Below are 16,746 nucleotides of genomic sequence, written 5' to 3'. Positions count from 1 at the left end.
ATCTAAATGTAAGGTCTAAAACTGTAAAACTCTCAGAAAAAAAAAGGCAAAAGCTTCACAACATTGGATCTGACAATGATTTCTTAGATATGACACTAAAGACACAGACAACAAAAGAAGAAATAGTTAAATTGGATGCATCAAAATAAAAATTTCTGTGCATTAAAGAACGCAATCAACAGAGTGAAAAGGCAACCCATGGAATAGGAAGAAATATTTGTAAGTCACATAACTGATAAGAGGTTAAGATCCAGAATATATAAAGAACTCCTACAACTAAACAACAGAAAACAACCTGATTTTAAAATGGGCAAAGGACTTAGACATTTCTCCAAAGAAGATATGCAAATGGTGAATAAGCACATGAAAAGATGTTCAGCATCACCAATCATTAGGGAATTGCAAATGAAAACCACAATGAGATACCATTTTATATTCATTAGAATGGCTATTATTAAAAAAAAACAGAAAATAACAAATGATGACTAGGAAGTGGCAAAATTGGAACTCTTGTGCCTTGCTAGTGGGAATGTAAAATGATGCAGCCACTATGAAAACCAGTTTTGTGGTTTCTCAAAAAATTAAACACAGAGTTACCATATGATCCAACAATTTCATTTCTGGGTATATACCGCCAAAAGAATTAGGAGCAGAGACTTGAAAAGATATTTGTATGCCTGTGTTCAAAACAGCGTTACTTACAATGACCAAAAGACAGAAACAACTCAATTGCCCATCAATGTCTTAATGGATAACGAAAATGTGACATATCCATACAGAGGAATATTATTCAGCCTTCAAAAGGAAGAAAATTCTGACACATGCTACAACATGGATTAACCTTGAAGGCATTATGCTAAGTGAAATATGCCAGTCATAAAAAGACAAACACCATACAACTTCACTTATATAAGATACTTAGAGCAGTCAAATTAACAGAGGCAGAAAGTAGAATAGTAGTTGTCAGAGACTGAGGGAAAAGGAGAATGAGGAGTTACTGTTTAACGGGTACAGAGTTTCAGTTTGGGAAGATGAAGAAAGCTCTGGAAATGAATGGTGTAGATGGCTGCACAACAAGGTGAATGTACTTAATGTCAATGAATTGTACATTTCAGATGATTAAATGCTAAATTTTATGTTATGCAGATTTTGCCAAACTTAAATAAAACTTAGAATGTTCAGATATGTTTTATTCTCTTTTTTTTTTTTTTTTTTGAGATGGAGTCTCACTCTGTTGCCCAGGCTGGAGTGCAGTGGCGCGATCTTGGCTCACTGCAAACTCTGCCTCCCAGGTTCATGCCATTCTCCTGCCTCAGCCTCTCGAGTAGTGTTTTATTCTTAATAATCAAAAACTTGAAACAACTAAATATTCATCAACACTTAAAAGGATCTGTAAACTGTGATATACTCATACAGTGAAATACTATACAGCAATGAAAAAGAAATAACTACTGCTAGAGACAACAAGATGAATGAATCTCACAGACATTATACTGACTGAGAAAAGTTACACACAAAAGAATACAGAGTCCATTATCCCATTTATATGAAGCTTTAAAAGCAGGCAAAAACAGGCTATAGTGATAAGTCAGGACAGTAGTGATTGACAGGGAGGAGACATGAGGAAGCCTCCTGGGGGACAAGAAAGGTTCTATATCTTTATTGGGTGGTAATGACACCAGTGGATACAATATGTAAAGAAAAAAAACCCATCAAACTAATTACACAAGATTTGTATATTTTATGTTCAATGTAGCTCAATTTTATAAAATGAAGTGACATGGTGATGATAGAATGACAATGCCAGCTAAGACTCAGGAGGGGGCTATTGAGTAGATCTAGCAAACATGCTAGGGGATTGTGGAGCACGTGGGCCGGGGCTCATGCTTTCAGAAAACTGAATGAAGGAGATGCACTTTACCAACCATGGAAGAAAGACACTTCTGACTCTGCAAAAAATTAGACTTATAATAAGCTGATCCCTCTTTTTTAGTGTTTAAGGGAAAAAATACAAGTCCCATGTAGCCTACTGCTCTTAATATAGCACCCAGAAGCCCCAGTCTGACATAACACAGGACAAGGTGTAAACACAGGATTATACATCTTTCAGTTAACTCTAGCTCTCTAGTCCAAGAACCGGAAGAAATTTCTGCTTTCTGATATCAAGGACATTTATGGCTAAAACAACTATCCTGTGACACAACTACTTTGAACCCATATTTACAGTGGACACTGAGAATGGCCTTTCCCAATCAGGGTCCACATTTGCCCGCCTGGAGCGTCACTATAACAAGGTCTTTGGGAATGCAGGCTAGCAAGTCTCCTGCAGAAGATGAGTATGTAAGCAGCAAGTTTTTGCTGTAGTCTTAGTTTCCAGGTCTTCCTGAATGGATTCCACTCCCTATTGTGGAATATTACAGAGAGGACCTGGGATATTTCATAAATAGCTGGAGAGTGTCTTGTTCCAGGTGACTTGGCCCAGCCTAGCAATCTAGTGGCACTACCCTCCCATCAGGACATTGGCCATGTCTGGGATGTCATGGAAGAATGAGTTTCAAGCACTTACTTTCATCATTAGAAACATTCCCCAGAGATGTGTGGCTGGAATAACGTTTGTTTTCACTTTCGTTGAGACATCTTTCAATCCAGCTCTCTAAAAAAAAAAAAAAGAAAGAAAGAAAGAAAAGAAAAAGAAAAAAGAAAATCACAGAATTGCTGTGGGTGTTTGTGAAGAGACAGAACATCATAAATGCATTAGATTTAAATGCTCATCAATATTCATGTGGCATCTGCCCAGATTGGAATGGGATCTTGCATGGAGTTCCATGTGCACCATTGCTGCTGCTGATGAGACTGCTGAGTAGTTTGGATGCAAAATGGCTCTTTGAAGCCTCACTTGAGTACTTCTTGGTCAGATTCCATGAATTCTGGAGTATTTGTAGCACCAACTGAGGATTATCTTTCTGAGCAAAGAAGGTATGTTCCTGAGTAGCAGTTTGTAAAACCAGACTTGGCCAACTGAACCACTGGTGGTGATTTGTAAACTTGTGAATTAGCAGCAGAACTTTTCTTCAAGTGAAAACAAAGAGAAAAGCAGGTAAAACTTTAGGGACTCTGGTTGAAAGAGGGCAGGGAACCTTGTAGCTTGCCTCCCTTTGGCCAGGGACCCCTCAAAGAGCTCTCACAGACTGGAAGCCACAGCAGGAGAAGAAATCAAAAGCACTATGGTAGCTATGTAGCCCCTCTTTTTTTTGTTTTTGAGATGGAGTTTTGCTCTTGTCACCTAGGCTGAAGTGCAATGGCGTGATCTCGGCTCACTGCAACCTCCGCCTCCCGGGCTCAAGCAATTCTCCTGCCTCAGCCTCCTGAGTAGCTGGGAAGGCACCCGCCACCAAGTTCGGCTAATTTTTGTATTTTTAGTAGAGACGGGGTTTCACCATGTTGGCCAGGCTGGTCTCGAACTCCTGACCTCAGGCCATCCGCCTGCCTCGGCCTCCCAAAGTGCTGGGATTACAGGTGTGAGCCATGGTGCCCAGCCACTATGTAGCCCTTTTAAAATCCAAGACTATGGTTTGTTTTTTTTTTAATCCAATTTCAAAGGCTACCAATGTATTTTTGGCAATGTAGTGTAATATTTATTCTGTTTTCTAGACCACCCACCATTCATTCATTCATTCATTCATTCATTCATCATTCAACAACATCAGCTAAGTACAGTCAGCTCTGCTATAACACTTGTCTTGAGAAAACAAATGCGTCCCAATGCAAGTGATATATTTGGGAACAATTTGAGCATAGTGCAAACTTTGTGTCTTTTTATGCTCCATTTATTTCATAAAAAAATTAGGTGAATGCAGAAAACTCCACGCCCCCCCACCCCACCCCCCATTATACTTAGCACCACAGAAATATGCAGAACACACTCACGTTCACATCTCAGACATCTACCAGCTACTTCGGTCCACGTTGTGTTATGAGTCACACCTGCTCACTTCGTAATAACTCACAGGCTGCAACCCTTCTGATACCCACCTCTAAAAGCAATCTTCAGGTCTTTTCCAAGGTGAAGTGCCATTTTTATTGTATTTGTGTATTTCTAAACCATTTAACATGTGCAAAACTGTGATATCATTTTTATTAGGTTTCTATCTTTTATTATGTGTCACTGACAAAGTTTTTCAGTATTGTGCCCCTAAGCTTATTTTTCCAGTAAATTGAGTGGTCTTTGTTGGCCGATTCTGTATAATGTGGTGATTTTTAGGAAGGCATATGGGGTATTATAGCAGAAGTGGCAACACCTATGGCTGCAGGCTTTTGGACAGTGTGGTTTCCCATTGCCTTCTTTAGGATCTGGGAGCTGGTATTTATTGAACACCTATTTGAACATGCCAGGCCCTCTGCATACGTTATTTCATTGAGTCCTCACAACAACTCTCTGAAGCAAGGATTTTAATCTCTGTTTTTCCTAGAAAGCAACTGGGATTTAGAGGGATTAAGTAATGTGACTCCTCATAATTCAAAGAGCTGAGGAAAAGACCATTAGTTAACACCTTAGGTTACACACCATAAAAAGAAGCCACGCGGACGAGTAAGCTATGCGGAGAAGGGAAATCAATGCCAACAGCTGGGAGAAATGTCGGATTTTTGTTTTGTTTTGTATTTTATGTCCCAACAAACTGCTCTTTTAAAAGCTGCTTCCAAAATTGTGAGTAAGTAGGGGGAAAATATCCGAGGGGAAGAACAAGGGCCAGCTTGTTGAGAGGATATGGAAATCTGATATTTCCCAGGGAATACTGAGGAGCAGAGAAATTCAAAACATTAAAACGCTGCACCTTCCAGACATCGAATGCACAATGTGGAGACAGACAGCTTGTAATGTTTCAAAGCTGGGATGCACAAGGTAGGTGTCTGTCATCACACTGTATCCAAACGCACATCTGGTTACAAGTCTCCAGAGTTCTTTTCAGGATTCTCCCGAATGTCTCCACTCACTTCTTCTCATCCTTTCAAGTCCTGGCACATTTTCCCTGGCAGCAGCCATAGCTACATTTAGATGGCATCTGCTAAAGTTTGCAGCCCCTGCCTCCACCAAACCATACCACCAAAAGCAATATCTATAGTTCTGGGCCAACCCCTGGTCTTCCTAGATAGGTATACACACCCAGTCACTCTCACACACACACTCACATCTACACCCCAATCCCCCTTTCATCAGGAACTAAGGGAAACACTCTCCCTCTCACCCATTTGCCTGCACTGGATTCAGGCCTGATAACATCAAGGTCCTTAGAAGGGCCTGTTCTTGCAGGTGAGAACCCCCTGTGATTGATGGGACATTCTCTGAAGAATTCGTGGCAACATTCCCGAGAGAAGCTGGTTCTATTAACCAGGTAAGCCAAGAGAGCACAGCGCCCACCCGCAAGAGTTTGAGTAAAGAAAGAACTTTCCTCACAGCAGCACCTGTCCTCCACACTGTGCAATCTCACACTGGAGAGAGATGAAAGCAAGGCTACAAGAAGTGGGAGAGGGTGGGAGGTGCCATGAAAATGAAAGAGAAGACATCTCACCCATTGCACCCACTCAGATCACTCTGACCCCACAGTCTATGCCTGTAGCCAACTCTGCTCCCTGGGGCAATCCAGAATAAGTCTGGTCTCACTGGCACATTGCAGATATGAGAAGACAACCATCATTTCCCCATATTTCTGGTTGAAGCACCCCCATCAAAGAACCACATTTGTTTCACCTCTTTCTTGGAAGAAATTGTTCCCATTTCTTTGCCATCCAGTTCACCTGCTTCTGGGTGTCTTCTAGTTAATCAATGTCCATGTGAACACGTGCACTTGGGATAGACTCTGAGGGTTCAGACAATGGTCTGAGCAGTGAAAGAACCATCACCTATGTTGTTCTGGACAGTTAGAGTTCTCATGCATTCGAGGGTCTTGCATTTCAGACTATGTGGATGCAACACTCTGAGATATCCAAACCAGATTCGGGCCTTGGATCTGCAGGTGCACTTTGACCTCTGTCTTCTTCCCTAGTGGAGCCCTTAGGAGTGGCATCTCCAATTCATGTCTCACAAGCCAGGTAGCTTCCTATGACTGGAAGGCCTCTATTTAGGTCAACTGAAGTCAATGTTATATACTTTAAAATTATTCTTAACAATGGATTTTGGTCTTGCAGAGGTCAAGAATTACTTAAGCAGAATGACATGTATACTGAATTTTGAATGAAACACTGTGTTCTTCCACCTTATTGATTTGTAGATGATGTGATTTCATAATAATAAAGTTCACTGTATATTGAGCTCTCACTATGGGTGAGGTATCATACAACTGCATTACATACATCATCATACTTAATACTCATCACAATCCTAGAGGTGGGTGCTATTAATAGGCCCATTTTAGAGATAAGAACACTAAGGCTCAGAGAGATTCAGTGACTCGTCCAAAGTCCTCTGGCTAGTAAGAGGAAGACCAGCATTCAAATTCAGGTCATAATCACAGTTCTCTCTCCAAATGTGAACTGAGCTTTCTCCTTTTCCTATGTCCTGTTTAGTCCCCAGAACAATGTGCCAATTCTGCAGCATTTTTCTCAGTCTGCTTTGTATTCGAACTTTTCCTAAAACTCTACTTACATAATTTTGCTAAATTCATTTCCATATTCTTTGTCAGCCTTTGTCATACACAACAGCCTCTTCAGTTTAGAACTTAAACCACTTAATAATGGAGCCCGTTTTATTCTATTTCTTTTGACTCTCTACTAGTACTGTTATAAAATTTTTCCTGTAGTCTGGCCTCAATAACTGTTACATTAGTGACACACATGTCAAAGAATGCATAGCATATAAGTAGATACATCCACATATCTATAGAATTTCCTAATCATTTTCTTTTTTTTTTTTTAACCACATAAGGCATGGAAAAGTATAACATATCAAAGGCGATTTTCCAAATAAAGCAAAATTCAACACACATTTATTTTGTGCCTTCCAGATGCAAGAAGCTGTGCTAAAGAGAAGCTGTAGCGGCCAGGAGTGGTGGCTCACACCTGTAATCCCAGCACTTTGGGAGGCTGAGGCGGGCCGATCACCTGAGGTCAGGAGTTCAAGACCAGCCTGGCCAACATGGCGAAACCCCGTCTCTACTAAAAATACAAAAATTAGCCGGGTGTGGGCAGCACACACCTGTAATCCCAGCTACTCAGGAGGCTGAGGCAGGAGAATCGCTTGAACCCTGGAGGCAGAGGTTGCAGTGAGCCGAGATTGCACCACTGCACTCCAGCCTGGGTGACAGAGTGAGACTCCGTTCTCAAAAAAAAAAAAAAAAAAAGAGAGAGAGAAGCTGTAGTGATATAAACATGAATAAGACTGGCTTCTGCCCTCTAGTTACCAAGTAGAAAGTAAGGCACGTGCTACTCCCTGAGCTCATGAGAGTGGGACCCTGTCATTTTTGTCCATCATCTCACACCCAGTGGCTGGCGCTGTGGCTGGCTCCATAGATGTCGCACAATAAATGCATGCTTTTTCTAAAAACTTTATTAAGTTCCTATTGTGTGGCAGGTACCATAGAAGCCATTTTCACATATGTTGTCTAAATTGGAACCAGAACAACATTACATGTTATGTTTTCATATCTCTATTTATAGATAAGGAAAGTTAGTCTTGAAGCAAAAGTTCTAAAAGGAAGTCAGACTGTGATCAATGCTGCAATACTGCTACTGAGTTCTGGGGACTGCCTGGGACATAGGAGAAAGACAGTTCAGTTCATACTGGGATAACTTCCTATTCCCAATTGCCTCATTCTTGATCTATAAAAATCATCTGACCTGTTAGTAAGGACCAAGCTTGTGCTAAGTGCCCAACGGGATTTGCCTACAGCCGTGAGCAGAGGCTCCTGGGCTGTGAAGCATCCCTTCCCCTGATTCATCTGGGATTATGGGCAGAAAGGAGGAGGCAGATAATGCCTATGGATTTTCACTTTCAGGGAGTTCAGCCCACATACCTTAGAGGAAGATCTTTATGCCTCTGCACTTTGGACTGAAGATTTGGAAACCCCAATGTGAAGTTATTTTCTCGGGTACATATAATGAGGTTGAGCAGAGCCATATATAGTTATCAGGTTTCCTACAAGGCTTCATTCTCTTTACGGCAGCAAAGAATAACCCAGAAGTAGCCGCATCGGGGACATGGCACGTCCAAGGCAGTTCAAGGTTCAGAGTGGTGCCTCACAAACCCATATTGACCTGGCAGGGAGGGCCTATTAAGACGGTTATCAAGAGCCAGGTAATCCTTGAAGTTTATAGCACACATTGACAGCAATCTCTTAGATTATCCCTGCATCCATTTATTCATTTTCCAATAATTATCAAGTGCCTTCGATGTTCAAACAGAAGGGATGAACAAAAGCTATTCAACAGGACACACATATATTACACAGGATATCTCTGGTGGACTAGCGTCTCAAGACCTAAAAGTATCTTGGGTTTTTTTTGTTTATTCCATTTCTTTAAATCACTTATTTTTCCCACCCTTAACATGTAAGTTCTAATGACCTTGTCTATCTTGTTCAGTACCTTGTCCCCAAGAGCCTAGTACAGTATTGGGCACATAGCTGTAGCGATGCTTGTGATGAAGAAAAGTAAAGGAAGAAAAGAATAGAGAATGAGAGACAAGGAGGGGGGATTCTCCACCAGAAAGGCCTCTGGGAAGAAACAGCCTATGAGCAGACACTGAGTTTAGTGAGGGAGCAAGGTTTCCCAAGATTCAGAGAGAGGGGACCACAAGGGCGAAGGTTACCCCCAACCCCAGGAAAGATCATGCTTGACTTGTTTGAGGAATGGCAAGAAGGCTCAGGTGGCTGATGCAGAGTGACTGACGGGGAGGTGGTGCAACATGAAAGAGAAGACAGAGACGGGCTTGGGAGAATGTGGGGTTTGGAGCTCAAATCTGACTGGATTTCAAATCCCAGCCTGGCCACTTACTAGTTATGTAACATTGGGATGGTTCCTAAATTGTCCTAAATTCCTACCTACCTGATTTCTTCAAAGATTAAATGGAATTATAAAGGTAAGGCATTTAGTGTGTTTGGCTTTAAGGGCCATAGAAAAATGAGGAAGGCATGGTTTCTATCCACCAGGAACTCACGGCTGAGTGACAGGGACAGATGCCTAATGGTGATGTCTGGCATTTATTGAGTGACCTCCAGGGCTGGTTGCTCCGCTCCACATGCTTCATCTCTGTTGCTCGCAGCAACTGAAGCAGAGACTTGACTAACTTTGATTTGCAAGAATGAAACTCAGATCCAGAGAAGCTAGTTGATGGCTGAGCTAGGTCAGGTCTGCCTGACTCCGAGGCTGGGGTGCACTCACTGCCCTCATGCCCACACTGCCCACACTGCCTCTACAAGCAAGCAGGTACCAGGAGTGTTTGGTATTATAATAAGATGCTGTGGGGCATAGAGAGGAGAGCTTCCATGGAGAGGAAAGCCTGGCTGCTTCACAGAGGGGGTGGCATTTCAGCTGGTCCTTAAAGGATTCAGCACCTGCCAGACCAAGGAGGGAAGCAGGGCATTTCAGGCAGGAGGGCTGCCTTCAGGACAAAGGCACAAAGCTGTGAAAGGCCTGGTGGTTCTGGGAAAGGTGAAGAGTTCGCCGACCTGTGACTCCCAGTGGTGGGAGACAGGTGGAAGAGTCCGTTAGGAGCAGATTGCAAAGGCCTTGCCCGCCGGGCCCACCAGGCCGCGAAGCCTGCAGGCAGCTGGGAGCCAGCCGTGGTGTTCAAGCAGTGGAGAAGTGAACATGCTGAGTTTTGTTCCTGAGGCACTGGATGAGAACAGGGAGGTCCTGACTTATGCAATACCTGCAGAAAACACTGCCTGACTTAAAAAGTGTCACCGGGATTTAATAGAGGCCATTATTCACACTATATCAACAGTCTCTCAGGGCACTGTGCTGAGGCCTATTTTAGGAACTTGCAGCTCCAGAAACGCTACATAAAAGAGTTGACATGCCACACTCACAGCTACCAAGGCGGGCCTGGCCCCAGTTCCCCCTGAGGGTGCCAGGCCCACCCCAGTCTCCTGTCCCTGGGCCCTGGTCATTACCAGTGGAACGGCGCCGTCGAGGCCTGGTCCTGTCGCCTCCCGCACCAGGGTGGGCTCTCCTTTTGATCATTCTCTCTCAGCCCCTTTCTGTCTCTCTCCTGGCTCCCTGCCGGTGGCAGTGGCGACACACAGGAGTTTGGAGAAGCCCAGGAAGCCAGCAGCTGTGGCCTCTCCAGGGGGTGGCTCAGGTCATTGGGTTGCCATGGCAACGCCACAGGTCCTGCCCCAGGGGCTGCTGGGTTCCAGGAAGGGGCCCTGCCCTGCCTCTGCTTTCATTCCTTCCCTCATTTACCAAATATTGATTTAGCACCTACTGTTTGCCAGGCTCTGAGCAGCTAGTGATGAACATGGCAGACAAGGTCTCTGCTCTCAGAGAGCTTATATTCTGTGGCGGAGACAGAGACAAATTAGCAAGAAGACAGCAGAAAGTGAGTGTTATGAAGAAAATAAAGCCATAGAATGGGAGATCAAGAGAGGTGGGGGTGCTATTTTGGCAGTGGGGACACTGAAGGCCTCTCTGAGGAGGTCATGTTGGAGTGCAAGGGCCTGGGTGGGCTTGGGTGTGTGAGGAGGAGCCAGGAGGCCAGCATGATGAAGCGGGAGGTGGGGAGAGCAGCAGGAAATGAGGTAGAAAGTTGGGAAGAATCCAAAGTATGTAGGGACTCGCAGACCCTCCTAGGAACTTCACATTTATTCCAAGTGCGCTAAGAAGCTATTGGAGGACTTTAAACAGGTGACGCGGACTGCACTGGCTCAGAAAGGGTAGCCCACATTCATTCATCCCTGTCTTCATTTGGCAACTATTTATGGGATACCATGCGCCAGGGGCTGGCTACACAGGAGGGACACAGCCTCGATAGACAGTTCTGTCTTTTTGGAAGATTAGAGTTTAGTGTGGTCAACTATAAATAATCACACAAACAGAGATGCAATTACCAAGAGTGCCACGCGAGAGAAAAAAAGGGGGGTTGGGTCTAATCTGGGGGAGTTAGGAAGCTTCTTGGAGGAAGCAGCATTAAACTGGCAGCTAAAGAATGCGAAGGCATGAACCAGGTAGAGAGGGAGGAAGCGTGTTCCTGGCAGAAGGAACTGCATGTGCGAAGTCCTTGAAGCAGGCAGAAGAAAGATGCATTCAAGAAACTGACAAGCAGCCTGAGCATGACTACACACATTGATTCAGGTATCAACACCTGTTTCCTGATATTATCCTGCTTGATGAGCACTTTATGAGATGCTATAGGAGATGCACATACATAAGCCTTGCTTCTGTACTCAATGCTGGGTTAAGGAGTCTAGATTGTATTCAGTAGGTGGTTGAGAAGCTCATAAAGTTTTTGAGTAGAGTGGGGCATAAGCAAAGCAGTTCTGTGGGCAGCTCCGCCTGGTGCTGCTAAACACATTTTAGAGGGGAGAGAATGGAAGAGGAGGCCACGGAGTAAGGGTGACCATATCCCTTATCATCCAAACCTGAACATTTTGAGATTGAAAAGCAATATTATTAATAATTTTGCCAGGATCACATGCATAAACCAGGATTGAGCCAGGCGAACCGAGACTTACTTGTCCCCCTCTGTAGGAGGCCGCTAGAGGCTCATTATGTCTTACAGACCTGAACTGGATGGATGAAGTAATTTGTTTAAAAAAAAAGAATGTTGTGGAGAAAAGATAAGAACTCTTTCCAGTTAACTGTGTTCACTCCCCAGCCAATCTATGTGATCACTTGCTCTATGTCTCCTCCTCATCAGCTGGAGTCTCAATCACAACAGGACACAGGTGAGCCTGAGATGACGCTAATATCATTCTCCTGGAATATGGCTTCCCAACACAAGCACCATCACCTTCATCATCATCATCATCATCACAGCGATGACTTGCCCAAGATCACACAGTTGTTAAGCTGCTGAGCAGGGATTTGAATCTGACTCGAACCTAACTACTCACCTGTGGTTATATACTCGTAATTATATATACATTAAAGTCTTATTGTGAATTCTAAGCTGTGTCTAACATAACACCAAATGTACAACAGGTGCTCAATAATGTGGCTGCCCTTTCCCACTTTAGGGAGACTCAATATGTAAAACTCTAAAGTGGGCAAGGAAATTAACTAAGGGTCATTACCTGCAATGTACAAGAAAAAAAAAAAAAACAACGAGGAGGAAAAAAAAAAGAATGAGGAAACTCCCAACGATGCACAAATGCCGTTTGTTCAGAGATCATGAACTCATCAAGAGTCTTCAGACACTAGAGAAAATTCAACCTAAGGTGTTCAGTGCCATCTCCTGTTGAAGATAAATTCAATGTAAAAGCAGATCTCGGCTCTGAAAATATCCCTGGGAACACTAGCATTAATGTACGTTATTGCATAACCAGGTTGTAAAAATTTCATTTTCCCTCAACTTCTGGGGAAGGGTGTACCTACTACTACTTAATGTTAGCAGACTTTTTTCTTTGTTTCTATTTCTACTATAACAATATTATTAAAACATAAAATTAGGAAAAGAATCATTGAGGCCAAGGCTACTCGCTCTGCACGGCATCTGATATTATTCCATCCTTGACATCATTGCCTTTTCTACTTTTGGGTTTTTATTTTATTTTTACCTCTCCTGCTCTGTTTGGGGATGTGGATTCCCCCAAAAGCTCAGGAGCCAGGCACTCCTGGCTACAGAAGCCAAATAGATTTTAACCCAGCCTGAACTTTTGAGGTAAGCCACCAAAACACCCTTCTCCTAGGCAAAATGCTTTTTTCTTTCCTGTAAGTCTACTGCAGAAATTACATTTTAAAATATTGAAAAGAGAAACATATTTTCCCACAATCCCACCACTCTAACCTGGTAACTACCTTTCTTTTCTTTTTTTGTGTGTATTGGTCGCAAGTCTCATATCTATAAGTGCACGTAAGAGAACTGTAACTCCAGCAAACATAGCATTTCCATTCGTTTTTCTCTTAATGTTCTATTATTATGCAGATTTTTCCTAGGTCACTACAGTCTTCATATTCATCATTGTTTGAAAGATGCCAAACGTTCCATTGAGCAAGTGTTTCTATTTTCCATAATGTTTCAATAAACGACTTGGTGCATATCATTTTTTCTTTGTTTTGAATCATTTCCTGAGAGTCACTTAGAAGAAGGAAAAGTTACCAGGTGGGATTAGTGACTAATTACCAATGAATTGTCTGAATTCTAGGCTTAATACTTACTAGTGCAATGAATCAAGGCAAATTAACTTCTTCAAACCTCAGTGTCTCCTTATGCATAATACGGATAATAATAATCTGTCTACCTCATCTTAATAGTGTGAGATTTAGGTGAACAAATGCACAGAAAGCACATAGAATACTACCTGGACCACAGCAAGTTCTAGCCACACAGAACAACCGTAATCCCAAGAGTTTGTTTTTGACAGAGGCACCCTTTTTCCTCTTTTTCTTTTTTATTTTTTGCACCCCCGTCCCAACCACCTTTTTTTAGAGATGGGATCTTGCTCTGTTGCCTAGGCTGGAATGCAGTGGCACCATCATAGCTCACCACAGCCTCAAATTCCAGGGTTCAAGTGATTCTCCCACCTCAGCCTTCCAAAGTACTGGGATTATAGGTTTCAGCCACCACACCTGGCCATGTTATTGTTTTTAATGTCAGTATAATAGTTAAGACCATGGACTGGCGAGCCAAACTGCTAGATTCAATTCTGACTTCTTTGCTCTGTGACCTTAAGGCAAGGGACTCAACCTCCTTGAGCCTTCGGTTCTTCATCTGTAAAACGGAGTAGTATCAGTAACAGCTCACAGAGTTTATGTAAGAATTGAGTTAATAAGGCACATCAGGTGCCTACATGATTTAAGCATTGTATGTCTTAGCGAATGTATCAGGCCCACCTCTAAGGCATCCCACCTTAGTCTGTACCTGAAATCACCTTTCCTGTTTGATTCTTGGATCTCCCAATACAATTAAAAGAACTTGGCCTTGGACGCCAGAAAGACACTAATTCTAATCCTCCCCTTACAATTGACTAAGTAAGCTCTGCAACCCTGGGCAAATTACTTAACCTCATGGGCCTCAATTTCCTTCCTATTAAAAAAAAAACTACCCCATGAGGTTATTATGAGGATTAGAAGAAATAATATAAGCTCCTTAAGTGCTGATTGTACTTTATTCACCCACTATTCGTTGTATTTAGGACAGCCCTGGGCCCAGAATAGCAGATCAATAGAAGTGGAGGAAAGGACAGAAAGGAGGGAGGGAAAGAAATGAATGAATGAAGCACTAACACTGTGCCTAGCACATAGTAAGGGATCCAAAGAACGTTAGTTAATCTGTAATTTATCAGGTACAAACAAGTTTGTAATTTATCAGGCACAAACAAGTTTGCAGGGGCCCTTGGGCCAGGCTTCCTAGAAAGTAAGGAAAGAGATGCAGCATCCTTTGTAATATTAAAAATGGATTGATTTATATATTAAATAAACATTTATTAAGCACTAACTATGTGCAAGCCACTCTAGCAGATGCTATGTACTGTGCTAAACACAGATAAAAATTACACAGGCAAAACTCTTGAAAAAGGAAAAGCTCCAAATAACCATATAAAATCGGAATGAAAAATACACTTCCTTATAAGTTTTTAATTGAGATATAGGTGGCCTGGTTTAAACAAAGCAGGATCAGCTTTGGAACAACAAACTTCAGTTTGGATACTCAGTTGCTGTACAGACCAATGCATGTGACCGAATCTTACTGGTTTTACCAGGTGTACAATGGGAATGAATGATCCTTCCAATTCACAGGTTTATGAGATATTGCCTCAAAAGACTGAACACAGTGGAAGAACAAATTCTATAAAATTTTGTTTTCTTTTCCTGTGTATTAGTACGTTTTCATGCTGCTGATAAAGACATACCTGAGACTGGGCAATTTACAAAAGAAAGAAGTTTGATTGGACTCACAGTTCCATGTGGCTGGGGAGGCCTCACAATCATGGTGGAAGGCAAGGAGGAGGAAATCACATCTTACGTGGATGGCAGCAGGCAAAGAGAGAGCTTGTGCAGGGAAACTCCCGTTTTTAAAACCATCAGATTTCATGAGACTCACTGACTATCGCAAGAACAGCACAGGAAAGACCTGCTCCCGTGATTCAATCATCTCTCACCAGGTGCCTCCCACAACACCTGGGAATTATGGGAGCTACAAGATGAGATTTGGGTGGGCACACAGAGCCAAACCATATCATCCTATGTGGTCTTTGTGTGTGGGGGTTGGGGGAAAAGGTCTTGGAAGTCACTAGAGGACCACAAGGTTCTCCTTGCAAGTGGTGCTTAAAGCAGCTTCTGTTTATTGAGCTTTTACAATGTGCCAAGACCTGCGCTGGTTCCTTTACATATTACTTTATTTAATCCTCACAATACTCCATGAGGTGGGTATTTGAATAATGCCATTTTACTGAAAAGCAAACTGAGGCTCAGAGAGGTTACCTAAGTTGCTGAGTTCATATATCCAGCCCATGGCAAAACCAATTCTCAGGAAGCCTGCTGGATTCCAGAGCCCGCACTGTTAATGATTCTATCGATGATTATAGACTGTAACATGCTATACAAATGGAAGGTGCTGTTCTTTTAACAGCAAGGTTTTTATGTTGAACCTATTCTAAGTGAAATCATGTCTGTAAGTAAAAAGAAATGAAGCCCTTGATGATGTGTGTAAGATGTCAAATTTCCCAAAGTAACTGGCAGGTGGGAAGATACCGGCCTAGTGGTGGTGCCAGGTTGAACTTAGAAGCTCTGAGAATGATTTGAGATGAAAGGCACACATTGCATGGAGGCACCCACTCAGGGAGGAGTGCCCGTGGGCATCCTCAGCAGCCTGCTGCTAGAGTCACATCTCAAGGCCAGTGGCACCCAGTCGCCCACTGACACCCACGACAGTACACTCCAAAGAATGGCAGTGTGAGCTGCTGTCTCCCACCAGGATGAGGGAATGACTGGACCTCCTGAACTTTATGCAGTAGAGGAGGTGAACTAGAATGTAAAACTCTCAGGTCTTCCTTCTAGCTCTGGAGTTGGGGAGGCAAGGAGGCAGCCTGGCTTTGGAATCACAGTAATCCGTGTTCAAATCCTGGTTTGACATTAGGGGTTTGGCCTGGACATATTGTTAACTAGGCTGTCTGAATCTCAGTTTCTCCATCTGTAAACTGGGGATAATAATACCATAGAGTCAATATGTGAGTTAAATAAAGTAACATGCATAAGTATTCAGCACAGTGCCTGGAAAAAATTACAAGTTTGATTAATCTGCTACTCAATTTCCAAAAGGGACTCACTTGTATAAAAAAGAAACTAATAATTTTGAAAAAACTCATTAAGTTAGCCTGCTGTCAATTATGGAAATGATTCTGATGGGGTCTCTTCCTTGCCTCCCATCCTCCCTTGGGGTCCCCCTCCCTCTCTTTCTCCCTTCCTTCTCAAAATGCTCTGTTTATCATCAGCTATCGATATACAACATACAGCCTTGGTGTTTTCATTTCTTTTTTTTTTTTAATCCCTCTCAATACCAAGAAAAACTTTGAGCAGAACACGGGATCCATGGGGCATCCTTGTGTAGGTCCTCCGTGGCTTGGATCCCTGTGCACTGCTCAGCTCGGCAGC

General features: G+C 42.8%; 1 protein-coding gene across 4 annotated transcripts in view; it reads right to left on the bottom strand.

Annotated features, from left to right (window-relative positions):
- Nucleotides 1–16,746, bottom strand: part of RFX4 (regulatory factor X4) — a 179,653-nt gene that overhangs the window by 151,228 nt on the left and 11,679 nt on the right. For 2 of the 4 annotated variants that reach the window (XM_001161826.7, XM_016924105.4), the window contains exon 2: nt 2,567–2,653. The exons of 1 other annotated variant lie outside the window; for it this stretch is intronic. In XM_001161826.7, the coding sequence (XP_001161826.2) occupies nt 2,567–2,653 (87 nt within the window). Of the gene's footprint in view, nt 1–2,566; nt 2,654–10,106; nt 10,229–16,746 lie in introns of those variants that run through there. One more of the 4 variants, XM_509336.8, reaches the window with a different exon arrangement.

This window comes from Pan troglodytes, chromosome 10, assembly GCF_028858775.2.
Source record: "Pan troglodytes isolate AG18354 chromosome 10, NHGRI_mPanTro3-v2.0_pri, whole genome shotgun sequence".
In the NCBI taxonomy this organism is placed as follows: Eukaryota; Metazoa; Chordata; class Mammalia; order Primates; family Hominidae; genus Pan; species Pan troglodytes.
This window is presented reverse-complemented; position numbering and strand designations above follow the sequence as displayed.